This window comes from Aethalodelphis obliquidens, unplaced genomic scaffold (assembly GCF_003676395.1).
Source record: "Aethalodelphis obliquidens isolate GAN/ISIS:26980383/991018 unplaced genomic scaffold, ASM367639v1 scaffold8, whole genome shotgun sequence".
NCBI lineage: Eukaryota > Metazoa > Chordata > Mammalia > Artiodactyla > Delphinidae > Aethalodelphis > Aethalodelphis obliquidens.
Window position 1 is genome coordinate 59,530,774 of NW_020837952.1, and position 15,973 is coordinate 59,546,746.

General features: G+C 51.2%; 1 protein-coding gene across 5 annotated transcripts in view; it reads left to right on the forward strand.

Annotated features, from left to right (window-relative positions):
- The first annotated feature begins 283 nt into the window (after positions 1-283).
- SAMM50 (SAMM50 sorting and assembly machinery component) overlaps positions 284-15,973 on the forward strand; it is a 32,194-nt gene continuing 16,504 nt past the window's right edge. Inside the window, exons 1-10 of one of the 5 annotated variants that reach the window (XM_027107908.1) lie at positions 284-495; positions 5,010-5,120; positions 6,546-6,647; positions 7,465-7,552; positions 10,555-10,661; positions 11,140-11,270; positions 11,508-11,595; positions 13,965-14,093; positions 14,592-14,663; positions 15,438-15,524. In XM_027107908.1, the coding sequence (XP_026963709.1) occupies positions 475-495; positions 5,010-5,120; positions 6,546-6,647; positions 7,465-7,552; positions 10,555-10,661; positions 11,140-11,270; positions 11,508-11,595; positions 13,965-14,093; positions 14,592-14,663; positions 15,438-15,524 (936 nt within the window). In that variant the 5' untranslated portion in view covers positions 284-474. Of the gene's footprint in view, positions 496-3,505; positions 3,633-5,009; positions 5,121-6,545; positions 6,648-7,464; positions 7,553-10,554; positions 10,662-11,139; positions 11,271-11,507; positions 11,596-13,964; positions 14,094-14,591; positions 14,664-15,437; positions 15,525-15,973 lie in introns of those variants that run through there. The other 4 variants (XM_027107907.1, XM_027107909.1, XM_027107905.1 and 1 more) reach the window with 4 other exon arrangements.

Below are 15,973 nucleotides of genomic sequence, written 5' to 3' on the forward strand. Positions count from 1 at the left end.
CGAGCCTCGGCCAGAGCGCGGGGACAAGCGCTGCACCATTGGGCCGAGGTGCCAGGAGGGTTAAGGGAGACACGTGAGTGAAGTCCCGGCGCGCCCACCAGCTGGTCTGGTCTCCCCCAGGGCAGCTCCGGCACTCCCAGCAGGACCCTCACGCAAGGCCCCCACCACGCGCCAGCAGCTTCCCGGGCGCCACAGAACGCTCGGCGCTCGGACGGTCTCCAAGTCGCAGAGCTTCCCGGGGTAGGCGTGAACATCCGGGTCATAGATTCTTAAGGACCAATGAGTGGAGGAACCGTGAGCCAGGAGGCGGGGCGAAGGCGGGACATGATGGCCGCCCCCAGTCAGCCGCGTCCGGGGGCTTGTGGGTGTTGCACCAACCGGTAGCTCCGCCACTGGGGACTCGCTCTCTGCCTCACCCGCCGAGACTTCGTCGGGCCAGGGCAGCTCTGGGAGGCGGCGGCCAGAAGGGGAGCCATGGGGACAGTGCACGCCAGGGTAAGAGGCCCAGAGACCCGCGGGCTGCGTGACCTCTGGGTGGGCGCCGCGGGGGACGCCGTCGCGGCTGCGGCCAGGGTTGCCCTAGTGAGGGAACTGCAGGGCTCCGAGGCCGGTGCGGAACTGGGCCGGGGATCTCTGCCTGTAGCGCCCCAGCGCTGGGCCGCCGCGGGCCGGGTGGAGGAGGCCGCAGAGATGCCGCCAGCAGGTACCGCAGGCTTTCGAGCAGAAAACGGATACTCAGAGGAGGGGCGTGACTTGCCCAAGGTCACTTAGCGAGGCAGTGGCCCGGAAAGAACTCTCGGGCTTTGCGTGATGTCCTACAGCGGAGGAATAAGTTCTTTCTGTCCTTAGCGGTTTCGGGCGTCTTAGTTCCTTACCCGTCACCTTTTCCGAACTCTCCTAGCCGCTCCTGGGGTCTTGCTAGACTCTTAGAGCACGAAGTAGTGTCTTCCAACCCAGACCCAGCTAGGAGTCCTCGTGTCTCTTGGTTACCGTGCAAAGACGGAACCTCGCTGAGCTTTAGTACCTCCTTTTAAAGTGGAGGCAGTGATAGTACTGCCGGGCTGTTAGGAGAATTGAAAGACAATACACGTAAAGCACTTGCTCGGGTGCTTAGCGTGGCACCCTAGCTGCCCAGCTGCTCTTTATCGTAATCTTAACTGAGACCCAGAGAGTGACTGTTTGTCCAAGGTCACACCGTTAGAGCCTCAGAATATGCTAAAACTCAGACCTCCTGAGTCCCAGCCCTCAACACAACTTCTCTTCTACGACGTTGATTGTTTGAGTTGCCCTGCTGAGAAGTTGTCAGGAGTTTCCCAAAAGAGTTTAGCACAGACTTCTCAGCCTGGTGTGCGGGAATGGACTTAACTTCCATTTCCAGATACTTCCTGCAAATGAAACACCGTTCCTCTTTCGACACACTCTTTGGACCGTGCTGTTGGGCGGAGCTTCCTCTCTCATCACTCACCCCCACTCCCATCTTCAGCTGGCAAAATAGTCCCATCTTTTAGAACTCAGTTCAAGTCACTTCCTATATGAACCTCCTTATCTCTCCTCATTTGGGATGTGTTGCCAACCTCCTTGACATTTCTACTCTGGTGCCCTGTCTTAGCTCTGCATTTTTGACTTATCCTTTTAAAGTCTAAGTTTCTAGATGACGGTAGGAGCTGCATTTTACTTGCCTTGCATCCCTTGTAGCATCTTCGCAGAGTAAGCATTCATTCGTTTATTCAGCTAATATCTACCGATGGTCAACTCTGTGCATGGTGCTCTTGTAGGTGCTAGGAGTACAGGAAAAAAAGGTCTCTGCTTTTATTAAGCTCCTTTGACACTAAAACTGCTGCTCCTTTGATGAATGTATTGACAAGAAATAATTTCAGTTCTTTAATTTGGCCTTTACATTTCACTAGCCAGCGTTGTTTGAATTTTGGTCAGGACTCACAGTAAGAAAACATCCCATATTTGCTGTCTGGTACCTTCATGCATATGTGAAACAAAAGTTTTCTGAAACAGTATTTACCTTGATACCTCTTATTTTTTCTTGTATTTTCTCTCTGATTCTAGTCTATAGCACTCTAAGGATGCTGCTCATAACTCATTAGATTTATTTCATGTCCTGTTTCTCCAGCTACCACTGCCTTGCCTAGTGCCTGGCACGTGGCGTTCGATAAAATTTGTCGACTCACTAGTAGACCGATCTGCTTAAAGGTTAGAGGCTAGATCCAAATATTTATTTTAATTCATTTCACTAAATGCGTACCCGGACACTGGAATGTAAATTCTGTGAGCGTGAGGACCTTGTAAGCGCTTGTCACATAGTGGGTGGATATTGGAGAATGAATGAATCTCTAGTAGTGAAACAGTTCATTTAGGACATCAGGCTTTGGTGCAGTGGTGAAACTGTAAAGACATCACCTTTTGAATTAAAGGCTAAATTTCAGATTTAAGAATACAGATGGGTCTAGCATGTCTTTGGTGAGGTGTGTTTCATGCTTTTGAGGTTTTAGGAACCGTAATGGAAATTTTTTAGCATAGACTTTATGCCCAAAGTCTTTTTGTCAAGCATTCAGATTCAGAAGAATGAATATGTGCGTATATTCCTAACCATAGTATATGCTCTGCATAGACAATCTGCGCATCTATAATATACTTTTTTGCACTACATAAACTTAAATACAGAAAGCATATTCATGAAATGTTGCATTAAAAAGTTACTATTGGGCTCCCCTGGTGGCGCAGTGGTTGAGAGTCCGCCTGCCGATGCAGGGGACGCGGGTTCGTGCCCCGGTCCGGGAAGATCCCACATGCCGCGGAGCGGCTGGGCCCGTGAGCCATGGCTGCTGAGCCTGCGCGTCCAGAGCCTGTGCTCCGCAACGGGAGAGGTCACAACAGTGAGAGGTTCACGTACCAAAAAAAAAAAAAAAAAAATTTACACAACAAAAACGAAAGGATAATTATGTGAAATAAATTCTGTTTCTTTGCCCAGCATTATCTTCCCTTTTTACTTCTGTAGATAATCCACTTTTGCCGCTGAGGGAAGGACTGGTTCTGTCTTATGCACGGCTGCATTCCCTGCTCTTTAGGGGACAGTAGGCACTCAGATGTTTATGAAATGTGAGAACAAAAGAAAAAATCATTCACTCACCCATTCCATAAATATTTGAGTATTTCTGATATAGCAGGGCAGATAAAAATAAGAAAAAGCAGTACCTGTAAGGGTCATAAATTTCCTCCAAGAGGTGCCGTGTGAAGGAGGGACTGATTCTCCCTGAAGAAGCCAGGGATGGCTCACAGAGGAGATGGCACTGAAAGTGGTTCTTTCAGCTCTTTCGGGGGAGGCAGGTAGTTAACCTGGGCGGAGAGAACCAGGTGTGCACAGACACAAAGGTGAGGGTCGGGGGTGGTGGGGATTGAATCTGGAGTAGCAGGTGGGGGCCGCATGGTGGAGGTCCTCACGTGCCCTGCTAAGGAATCTAGTTGCATGTGCCCCTGAGGGCACCTTTGAGGACTCTTGGAGTCTTTTAGGGCAAGGATGGGAGAGAGGACATGGCGCTGTCAGGCCATTACCTTTCCAGAGGACCAGTGGCATGATGGAGGATGTGCTGACAAGAGGCCGTGAACATTCCAGGGAGAAGGTGAGAGGGGCCCCGAGTCCCCACTGCTCTTCATTCTGCAGATGTCAGACACTCCTTTGCGCTTCAGAAGTGCTTATCTGTAGAGAACTGGTGGAGTGAGGAAGCAGCCGGATACTAGTTCCCATAGTTTTCCCCAGAGTTGCCTGTTTCTCCCATCACCTGGTGCCACACTAGACCTTCTGAATCCATTTCCACGAGTGTCTGGCAATCCCCGTATATATGTAATAAATACACACTGTTATGTGTTCATTATTATACATACTATTATATTATCATGTCTCCATAATTATTATTATAGAATCCTTATTCAGAAGATGCTAGAATGCTTTTGAGACAATGTCAGTTCAGACTGAAGGAAGGGACTGCTTTCTGGCTGGCCCGTTTTATGAGCATATGCAGTTCCCCTTAGTGTGTGAGACTTTCTGAACCAAAACGAATTATGAGTCCAGAAACATATTTTTTACTAATTTGGCTGGTTAATATAATTATCCTAGAATGTATCCAGTTTTGATTTAAAAAATTAGGATACTTTCTATGACGGGAAAGCAAAAAAAAAATTTTTTTTTTTTTGGTCTTCAAATGGGCATCAGGTGTACAGAACTAGGTGCGGTATAGTCCTCGGTTCATGGCACAACTATCGTAGGTTTGTGCCTGACCCTTTTGCTGATGAAGTTTCGTCTTTGCTTTATGAATTAACAATACTCTGGACAGCGAGGGGTCAGCGCCAGCCTAACACCTGTGCGTCGACAGGCACTTATGCTGCCCGTGTGCCCCCCACCCTGCTGCCTTCAGCCCCAGAGGGCACCGCGGTCCTGAGTTTTCTGGGGCACCGTCTAAAGACAAAACTAAAAGCTTTTTTTTTTTTGGCTGTGTTGGGTCTGCATTGCTGCGCGCGGGCTTTCTCTAGTTGAGGCGAGCGGGGGCTACTCTTTGTTGCGACGTGCGGGCTTCTCATTGCGGTGGCTTCTCTTGTTGCGGAGCACGGGCTCTAGAGCGCAGGCTTCAGTAGTTGTGGCACGCGGGCTTCAGTAGTTGTGGCATGTGGGCTCTAGAGCGCAGGCTCAGTAGTTGTGGTGCACGGGCTTAGTTGCTCCACGGCATATGGGATCTTCCCGGACCAGGGCTCGAACTTGTGTCCCCTGCATTGGCAGGGAGATTCTTAACCACTGTGCCACCAGCTCCGGATGCGCAGGCCCAGCGGCCATGGCTCACGGGCCCAGCCGCTCCGCGGCATGTGGGATCTTCCCGGACCGGGGCACGAACCCGCGTCCCCTGCATTGGCAGGCGGACTCTCAACCACTGCGCCACCAGGGAAGCCCCCAAGCTTTTGTTTTTTAATATGAGTTCATTTATCTGTGGTTCCTCCCTCCCTTTCAGAGTTTGGAGCCTCTTCCAGCCAGTGGACCTGATTTTGGAGCATTAGGAGAAGAAGCTGAATTTGTTGAAGTTGAACCTGAAGCTAAACAGGAGATTCTTGAGAACAAGGATGTGAGTATCCTGTTGAGGGCTGGATAGAGTTGTTACTAGAAACACTCGCTTCCACAAGCCGCTGGGGAAACATAAAGGGATTAACCTGGGTCAACACCTTTATCAAAGGAGAGTTTGCAGCCAACTACATTTCAGAAAGACTGGACACTTGGAGAAATAGTTTCTGGTTTTAAAGGAATCGTTTTTCCTTGGTGATTATTTACGTGGCAAGTGTAAACAAACACATTTTTGAATTTATGTTACCAAAAAAAAAACCCAGAAGTATTTCAAAGAGAAACTCAAATTATGCTTAAGGTTATTCTTTGTTCCCTGCTCCCAGAAAACAGACCTTGGGTCTTGAATAAAAGTTTTTCTAAACTTGGTTGCCTTTGAAATTAAATACGGTGGGAGAAATGTAAGCACATTTTTCATTAATTCTTTTTTTTTTTAGATGTTGGGGGTAGGAGTTTATTAATTAATTTGTTTTTGCTGTGTTGGGTCTTCGTTTCTGTGCGAGGGCTTTCTCTAGTTGTGGCAAGCGGGGGCTAACTCTTCATCGTGGTGCGCGGGCCTCTCACTATCGCGGCCTCTCTTGTTGCAGAGCACAGGCTCCAGACGCGCAGGCTCAGTAGTTGTGGCTCACAGGCCTAGTTGCTCCGCGGCATGTGGGATCCTCCCAGGCCAGGGCTCGAACCCACGTCCCCTGCATTAGCAGGCAGATTCTCAAGCACTGCGCCACCAGGGAAGCCCCCATTAATTCTTTGCTTAAGATCTTAGTGTAGTCTTCTGATCACCTGTAAGTCATGCATTTCCCTACCACTGCCCATTATCCCTTCTTGATTTGTCTCTGTTGCTCACTACCATCTACTGTACTGTGTATGTTGCCTGTTTCTCTCCCCTTTAGAATATAACCTCCATAGAGGCAGGAATTTTTATGTTTTGCTCACTGCTATATTCTCAGTGTTCAGAATGATACTTGGTTCATAGGTAATCAGTGCATTTTTATGAATGAAGTGAGCATTTATAGACAGGTGAGAGGCTCTGAGCCAGCATTTATCAGGCTATATTGAAATCCACACAAGATCTCTGGTAAAATACATGCCGTTACTACACCAGGTCACAGTCAGCGTCATCCAGAGGCCAGTGCTCGGGGAACATTTGGGGAAGGATGTGTAGGGGACCTCTGCACCGTGCCTGGGTTTAAGACTGACCTGGACCTTGGTCACCTGGCTGCAGAGACCTTGCTGATCTCATTCACAGGAAGTAAAGACCTAGTCAGTTCAAGTGACCAGGTTTTTGAAAAGGTGAGGAATTAAGAAGCGTGGATCATTAAATTAAAAAAAAAAAAGTCTTTGAAACTAATTTCAGACATTTGTCTTTAGCCTCGATGCCTGGTCTCTTGCCCTGTCTGGTACTCAGTAATCTGCGTCCCCTTGTCACGTCTAGGTGGTCGTCCAACACGTTCATTTTGATGGGCTTGGAAGGACTAAAGATGACATCATCATGTGTGAAATTGGAGATGTTTTTAAGGCTAAAAACCTTATCGAGGCAAGTATTCCCTCTGCTTGGCCTTCTTGTCCATTCCCTTCTGAAGATCCCATGAAGCTCTGTGTGCTCACACACTGAGTACCCCGCCCCAGCCTCCATGGATGACCTTGCCACCTACGCTGAAGGGGGCTGAGCCCCCTCAGTTCCCAGAAGCCTCCCACATACTGACGTGCGTTTGCCTTCGCCCTTATCCCGGAGAAGAGGTGTCTGTCCGCCCGTCCACGGCTGGCCCCTCTCTGTGTTCCTCACAGCCGTCCCAGCGCTGCCGTAGAGCTGGTGGCAGTAGGTGTTGACCCTTCCCGCACCCCGTTAGCACTCAGTGTGCTTCCCCTTGAGGGCCCTCAGCGACCGGGGGCGTGGGCTCCCACCCTCGCCGTCTCCTCGGGCCTTTACTCTGTTTATCCATTGGGGTCTTTCCCGGGTTGCACTGTCGTCTTCTCCTCCATGGCTTCCTTCTGTCCTTCTGCCCTCGGCACCACATCTCCCAGCCTGGGCAGAGTCGCCAGCAGCCTCCTGAGGCCACGCCCAGCTGCCTTCTCCCGGTCCCCGTTTCACTTGACCTTTCAGCAGTGTTCGGCCATTCCCACTTTAAAAAACTGTATTTTTTTTTTTAAGCTTAAAGTAACTTTTTACTAAGTAATCTTTTTACTCAAGTAACGGCTCACTTGTCTGGTCTTAGTGGGGCGCTCTTCTCAGGGATCAGTACTTCACACCACATGCTAAGCCGCCGGCCTAAATGCTACAGCCACCATTTACATTCCCGGATCTCAGAGGAATACAGTCTCTATTTTTATTATTATTTTTTTTTCTCTTACAGGTAATGAGGAAATCTCACGAAGCCCGTGAGAAATTGCTTCGTCTGGGAATATTTAGACAGGTGGATGTCTTGATCGATACATGTCAAGGTGCATATTATGGTGCGGTTTCTGTTTGATTCCCTCCGTCCTCCAGGATCACAGACACCTTGTGTCCAGGCAGAGAGCGCCTGTGGCCTCAAGGGAGTAACTGGATCTTTACGTCAGGCCAAGGGAGGATGGGTGACTTTGAAGATGCTGTTGTCTGAGCCCCTGGATGGTACCAGGGCTCCGAGAAGGATATCCTTCCGAGAAGGAGAGAGCCAGGGTTTTCTGAATAGCCCACCCCAGCAGGTGTCCGGATGGGCTCCTAGCAGACTCCACCTAAATGTGTGTTATAGAGGAGGGCAGTAGGAGTCAGATTTCACTTTTGGTTTTTGTTCATTTGCTCGTTTGCTGTGTGATATTGGGCAATTCTGTCCACTTGGTCAGTGTTTATTCTTTCGTTAATGAGTCCCTGCCATGGGGGAAGACAGTAGCAGACAAGGCATAGTCTCCTGAAGGAGCTTCTGGTCAAGTGGGAGAGTGTCGGGGACAGAGAAGTGAGGACAGTTCAGCTGGTAAGTCGTGCTATAAGCGGGGGATGCTGGAGGAGGAAACTTTGCCTCTCCTGGTGGGGCGGAGGGAAAGACGGATCAGAGATTTCCCGGAAGGGGTGATACATAAGCTCAGACCTAAAAGATGTGTGTGAGTTCGTTTGAGGAGTGTTCGTTTGAGGAGTGTTCCAGGGAGAGAGAGAGTGTTTAATAGGCCCAGGGGCCAGAGAGAGAAAGGGTCATTGGGTGGACCACAGGGCTCCGTAGAGCCAGAGTGCAGATGTGGGGAAGGAGAGTGATGAAAGATAAGGCAGGAAACTGATCAGGAGACTGCATCGTGAAGGACTCACTGCGTGGCTGCAGACTTCGTTCTGAGTTGAGTAGACATCTGCTGAAAAATGCACATGTGGAATGAATCAAGGAACAAGTGAACTCTTCAGGATTGAGTGGAAGATAGTTTTGAGAAGATAAAAATGAAACAGTAGGGCTTCCCTGGTGGCGCAGTGGCTGAGAGTCCGCCTGCCGATGCAGGGGACGCGGGTTCCTGCCCTGGTCCGGGAAGATCCCACATGCCACGGAGCGGCTGGGCCCGTGAGCCATGGCCGCTGAGCCTGCGCGTCCGGAGCCTGTGCTCCGCAACGGGAGAGGCCACAAGAGAGGCCCGCCTACCGGGAAAAAAAAAAAAGATTCATCTGTGACTGAGACGCCAAATACCAGTGGCTTAGGCAAAAGAGATCTCTTTCCATGACAGGTGGGAGACCACCATCTGGGGCTGGTGTCGTCATAGCTCTGCTCCCTGAGGTCACGACCTGGGGCTGGTGTGGTTTTCTCCTGGTGCTTGTCACTTCACCGTCTCTAGGGTCCCCTGGTCCCTGCGATGGCTGAGCACCGTTCCAGCCTCAGGAAGGAGGAAGGAGGGGTGAAAGGGCACACCACTCTCCACGAGCGCCTGTCCCACGTGTTGTACACGGTTCTCCCCTCTCATCCCACGGCCACATGGAGCTATAGGGCAGACTGGGAAGTCAAGTCTGTGTGGCCACGGACCCAGCCAACACGCGAGGATTCAATTACGATGAGAACCGTGGTTCTCAAAGTGCACCCCCAACCAGCAGCTCTGCTCTCCTGGGGACCTGGCAGAAAGGCACATCCCACTGAAGCCGTCCGGCACGGCGGGCCCTGCAGGTGACTGATGCGTGCTGAAGCATGAGACCCGCTGGACTGGTACGCAGCGAGAAGGGGTGCTGGGACACCACCGGCTGTCTCTGCCCCTTGGAGTCGCGGTAGTAATAACAGAAGTGTCTGTGCTGGGCTCCGTGGGGAGGGTTTCTGTACACGACCCAGTTGGGGCCTTACAAAAACCTGGTGAAGTGTCATGGTTATTCTTCTAGAAAAAAACATTTTTCAGCTAAGGAAACAGGCTCAGAGAGGTTTAAGTGACTTGCCCCGGTTGAACAAATGCGTGACAGAGTGGCCCTTGCCGCTGCTCCGGAGGGCTTGCTTCGTGGCAAGCCTTGTGGGTGGCATTTAGTTTCAGCGCTCTCCTGTCTGTCGTAAATGTGACGTGTATGTGGTCAGCTGGTCCACTTCTGTCAGTGGTTCTCCTCCCTGGCTGCCTTTAGAATTACCCGGGAGCTTTTAAAAAAGAATGGACGCCATCCATTTGTCGAACACCTAGAATGTATAACGCCGAGAATGAAGCTTAGTGCAAGTCACACTTTAGTTCATAGTAACGTCTCACTGTTAGTTCATCAGTTGTAACAGACGCACCACACTAGTGCAGACTGAATGAGAGGGGAAATGTGTGTGAGGGGGTGAGAACTTTATGCTCAGTTTCTCTATAAACCCAAACCCGCTCTGAACAGTAAAGTCTGCTAATCAAAAAGAAAAGTGGTGTCAGGGCCCCACCCTAGACCAGCTGAATCTGAGTGTTTGCGAGCCAGTGCCTGGGCGTCTGTGAGTCTGACAGCTCCCAGATGCGGCTGGTGTCCAGCCAGGGCCGCAGGGTCAGCCCCGACCTTTCTGAGGGGCGCCCAGGCTCCTGCGGCGCTCAGCCCTGCTCCCCTGCCCCCGGGGCCCACAGTGGCTAAGGGGTAGCTGCACTGAGCTCAGGCACCACGCCCCCCGCTTGAGGAAGGACAGGAAGATCCACCTCCTCCATCTGTGTCGACGTGTTGCTTCTCCGCCAGGGTTCCTAGGGCCCCTCTTGTCACAAGAATTCCACGTTGTAATGTCAGCTGAATTGAGGCCCCAGGTATTCTCAAGGGCCTCACTAGTAGGGGAACAAGTACGTTTGGCAAATAATGTAAATCACGTGTGTTTAAGTATGCTGCTGCTGCTGATTCCTTGCAGCAAAGTCCGTTTTTGATATCTTCCGTTTGGCGTCGAGGTGTAATGGGATTTTGTGTGTGCGTGTTCTTGGGCTTCAAACCCAAGCGTTTTGTCGTTTACAGCAGTGGGACCAAACATAAAACTGCATACTGGAGCTGTCTGAATTGTTTCATCTTTTTCACTTATTAGGTGACAATGCTCTTCCCAACGGGTTAGATGTTACCTTTGAAGTAACTGAATTAAGGAGATTAACGGGCAGTTATAACACCATGGTTGGGAACAACGAAGGCAGCATGGTGAGATACAGGTTTTTCCCTTCCTAACAGTGGAACTTTCAATCGTGAGCTTTGAAAACATGACTGATGGTAGTTTGGGAACTCTTTCACGCCCCTCAACCTTTATTTGTAAACTATCCCATGGTCCTCATTCATCTTAGAGTTGATTATAACATGCTTTGTTATAAGTGTGGATTGTTTGGGAGTGATGTGGGCATATCACATGTTCATATTACTAGTTTCCTGTTGAAATTCCCCTAGACTCCAAACCCGTAGAGTTGACTTCTCTGAGCTTCAGTCAGAAGGTTTAGCCTTCTTGAATTCACCAGGTGTGTGCGCTCAGCGGAGGCACGCTTGAAGGATGAAGAGCGACCACAAATGAAGGGCAGACCCGCATCTGCAGTTTTGTTCTGTTTGAGTGAGTCCCTTAGCTCACGCAGTCTTTCTAAACAGTTATCATTCCTTCCATTTAAACCCCTGCTATTTTTTTTCCTCCTAGGTACTTGGCCTCAAACTCCCTAATCTTCTAGGCCGTGCAGAAAAGGTGACTTTTCAGTTTTCCTATGGAACAAAAGAAACTTCGTATGGCCTGTCCTTCTTCAAACCACAGCCTGGACACTTCGAAAGAAAGTAGGAAGCCAAACAGATCATTGAGTTCAGTGGCCTTGTTTAAAAGTTAAAATAGGTGGCTTGTTTGTGAAAAGAAACTCTGCAGAATCAGCTGACCCTTCTGCAGTGTTACAACAAGCCCGTAGATTTCCCCATGAAGATGAACCCCTGAAGTATATTTTTAAATCTGTTGATTTAAATGTGTACAAGTTATAATCACTGTTTCAGCTTTTAAAGCTCTGTCCCATTGTCTCCTAGTTTCTCTGTAAACGTATATAAGGTTACGGGACAGTTCCCTTGGAGCTCACTGCGCGAGACAGACAGAGGAGTGTCAGCCGAGTACAGTGTAAGTAGCCTTTCAGTCCTTCCGTTCGGACACTGGGACCAAAGAGTCTGTTGATTGATTGATTCCCAAAGACAGCAAGTGGGGGCGGGGCCGGGCGCGCACAGCCACTGTGTGGTCCGATGCTCGGAGCCTCAGGCACTGCTGCTGGGGTCGCCCTCTGTTCTCTGCCCTGCCGGCCGGGCACCTCTTCACTAGCCGAGTGCACGTGCCGGGGCCAGAGAGTGGCTAATCTCCATGGTGGCAGCTCCTTTGACCTGGTCAGATTTCTTCCCTGCTCCTGACTTCCTGGGACACCATCTGTTTGTCCTTCCTGTACCTGCTAAGATCGAAACCTGACAGCCAGTGAAAGTCACTTCAGGTTTCTGGAAGCTTTCATCATTGGTTTACAGTCAGTTGACGTCTAGCAGGATGCAGCGCGTGGAGTTACTATCGTTTGACCATTTCTTGGCTTTACGATGAACGCTGCTCTTTCTTTCCTTCCTTTCTAGCTCATCCTTATTCCTCCCGTCCTGTTCTAGGCTTTAGTTAACGAGGAAAGACCTTGAGACACAATCCCGTATAAAAATAGTTCCCCAAGTCTTCAGACCAGCAGCCTCGGGCTCACCTGCAAATTCATGGTCCCGAGTGACCTGCTGAGTGAGCATCACCAGGAATGGGGCCCAGGAAACTGCCCCTCGTCGCCCCTGCCCCGTGACTGTGGTCTGAGAGTCCCCAGTCCCTGCCCAGGCTTGCCTCCTGCTGTGCGCTCAGCCCCCTGTGGGCACTCGAGACGCATCAGCCACTCATGCTTCTTACCCTTGCAGCCCAAAGTCATGAAAACTGAGTGCTCCGAGGTAGCCAGGAGGGCGCAGCTCAGGGTGGAGACGCATGTCCATTCTCACCTCGGTGTGGCCGCCCTACTCCATGTGCAGGGGATTGCCCTCAGACCCTCCTGCCCAGTGCTGGGGACGCGGCAGCCGACACCCTGGCAGACACTCTTCTCTCCAGCCCTGCCCTCCCGCAGGACGCGGAGGCTACCGACAGGGTGGGAGGTTTCTCCCCACCTTTCTCTCCCGAGTCCCCTTTTATCTCTTTCTTTTAAGCCTTTTTGAAAGAGCAAATCCTCAGGAGAGTAGAAACACCTTGTTTGTCCACACGGGATAGAGATGCAGGACGTCAGAGTGTTGGAATAGGCCGCGAGGGAGGGCAGGCAAAGGGACGCAAGGGCTGGAGCTCCTGCAGCTGCAGCCCTGCCGTTGGAGAGCAGAGGCTGCCGAGGAGAGAACCGCATCCTCCTCGTGTGTCCTCGGGGTCTGCACCAAGTAGGTGCTTGCTACGCAAGCCCAGAGGCATCATCTGGGCCCTGCCTCGTCCTCCTGCTGGGAATCCAGAGACACAGATGTGTCTCCTCTGAGCAGTAGTGTTTCTCCCGTTAAGAGCTGCCTCATAAGGGAGGGAGGAAGGCTTTACGTCAGCTCTCCCCCTCCCACAGGCATTGGGAAAGTAGCTGAATCTTGGGACCCTCATTGCAGAAAAGGCATCTGGGCAGGCCTGCCCTCCCACTGTCTGCCTCCCCAGGGCCTGGCCCGGTGCCTCGTGGCGGCTTCACGAGGAATCGTGCTGAGGTGGTGGCCCCACGTTGTCACCCTGGAAGCCACGTGGGCTGTCTGGGCCTGAGTGCCACGAGAATGCCCAGCGTGGGACTCCCTCTGGGGACTGATGTGGCCTGGCTCCCTTGGAAGGGTTGCATCACTGTTGTCCTTCCCAAGGCCACCAAACTACGTCATTCGCTCTTCAAAACCAACCTGGGCATTTCTCTAAGACGGAAGTCTAAGACAGGCTGGCTTGGCTTCGAGGGAAGAGGGTCAGGCCAAGAGGCGGGTCCCACTTGCCCGGGCCCCAGCGTTCACTTGGCTCAGGCCTCTCTGGCCGCAGGGAGGAAGCTCTTCACTCATGTGTAACCTTGTCCCCTGGCTCTTCTCCAGGGGCTGATGTGGGTCATCTGGGTCACCTCTCCTGGCTGCAGACAGCCGGCGGGGTGTGTGTCCGATGGTCTTAGACTGGAAAAGGAAGCAGTCAGTTACAAAGCTGTATGCAGCTTTCAGACGAGCCACCCCGTCTCCGCACCCAAAGCACAGCCCTGCCCCTCGTGCAGTTTTTCCCTTTGATCGTGGCCATGGCTTTCTCCCCTCCTCCCTCCTGCCTGCCTGCTCTGTTCCCTCCTTCCCCAGCTTCCCTTCGTCTCTTCCTGTCTCCCATCCATCATTAAAAACATTGTGTCTTAGCTTTTCGTCCGTCCATTTAGTGCCGCCTCATCCCAGGACCTGACTTGGGGCGGCCCCCTGTCCGCGCAGCACGGAGGGCTGACGGTTTCCCGTGTTTGCCTGCAGTTTCCCATTTGGAAGACCAGCCACACTGTGAAGTGGGAGGGCGTGTGGCGAGAGCTGGGCTGCCTTGCCAGGACAGTGTCTTTTGCGGTCCGAAAAGAGAGCGGGCACTCGCTGAAGTCATCTCTCTCGGTAAGGGCAGATGTGTAGATACTTTGACGCAGCCGTGCCTTAAGTTGGGGGAATAGCCTTCGCCTGCATCGGGAGGGATTGAGAAGCGTCACAGTTTGGGAGACTAAAATGGTGCCTCCTGGTCACTTGAATTTCTGGACACAACCGCATGTCATTTTTTCTAAGTAACATCAGAGGTAACGGGCAGTGGCGTGCGTAAGAGCTGACTGTGGCATCTTAGTCGGGAGCTGGCTGAGTTGACTGGTCAGGGTGTCGAGCTCCCTGAGAGAACAGAGCCGGCAATGGGGTCGGAATGGCCCACCCAGTGGATGTGACTTGTTTCCCCGACTCTCCCAGGTCCCTCACATGTAACATGGGGTTTCCGTAAAGATTAAGTGTCAGAAGAGTTATGGAATGCTTAGCACAGTGCCTGGCATACAATTAGTGCCCAGTGAGTGTGTGGTGTCGTGTCAGAGGCCTGTTTGAAGTGCAGACGCCCCCGATCCGTGTTTCTTTCAGCACGCGATGGTCATCGACTCTCGGAACCCTTCCATCTTACCGAGAAGAGGTGCTTTGCTGAAGGTTAACCAGGTAGTATTCCTTCCCCTGTGACCTCTGCAGGCTCCGTGACCCTGGAGGGATAGGGCATCATGCAAGGGTAGTCATGTTTTTAATACTGACATTTTCCTCTCATTGTGAAAGGCTTTCTAGAATGGCTTGCAAGGGTGTCCGTCCCCGTCGGGGTTCCTAGCCCTGGATTTGCTCCCTGTAGCTCAGGCTTCACCTTCACAGAGCACAGAGTCAGGATAAGGTTCCAGTCTCTTTGGTGGTGTCAGTTACTAGGCCAGGAGGAAAGTTGTGATTTGATGGGAGTGACTTCCCTGGTGACCCTGTAACTCACATGCCGGGAGGGCCTGACAGGTGACCTCGGGGAGAAGCGGGGCTCCGACACTCTGTTTGCCTGATCTCAGTGTCAGAGGAGCAGCTAGAAATCAGATTTTCATAGGAAATGTGCCAAATTGTAAAAGGTAGGCTGATTTTTTTTTTCCCCACAAACACTGATTAGGCCAAACAAGCCGTATCGTCCTTAGCAAGCTCTGTAATGAAGTGTTGATGTCGCCAGTGTTTTGCTCTCACACGTAAGGAATGCCGTTCTCTGCGGTTACTCAGTGTGTTTAGTGATTGTGTACCTCTGTCAGGCCCCTGGTACCGTCCAGAACAACTAGGACGTAGCTTCTAGGAGACAGAAGTGGCGTGTTGCCTTTCTAAGCATACAGAACAGCAGACTTAACCGCAGTGGCGCTGTTTAGAACCCTCTGTAACAGGTCTGTTGGCTCCCTTTGACCTGAGGACCCTCGCCCACAGGAGCTGGCAGGCTACACCGGAGGGGATGTGAGCTTCATAAAAGAAGATTTTGAGCTTCAGTTGAATAAGCAACTCATACTTGATTCAGTGAGTATCTCGTCAGAACATTGTCACCTGTGTTTTTATCTCTTGTTTTTGGAATCTTATTAGAAGATCTCAGTTCCCAAATATCTAAAACAGTAAAGAGGTCAGAACACTGATGCTTGAAAGTCAAGCGCTTAATCTTTTCAGTTTAGCCAGACTTGAAGCTACCTTGGGGAGAAGCGATGAGCAGTCCCTTTAAAACTCATCTGTCAGTCATTGTACGTAAAAGAGCCCCTTCCCCACTTATCCGCTCAGGGCTGTCAAGCACGTGTGTCTGGAGGACAGGGCTGCCGCTTTCTTCGTCTCCTGCTGTTACTTCCAGAGAAATTCTGTGTCTTCACCTTGTTTTGCTAGGTTGTCAGGGCTCTGGGTGCCTCCAGGAGTTTCTGTGTTAGCCAGTTTGGTTTAGTTCCTCCTGATTCCCTCAGGACCTTAGGAGTAAGTGACTGGAT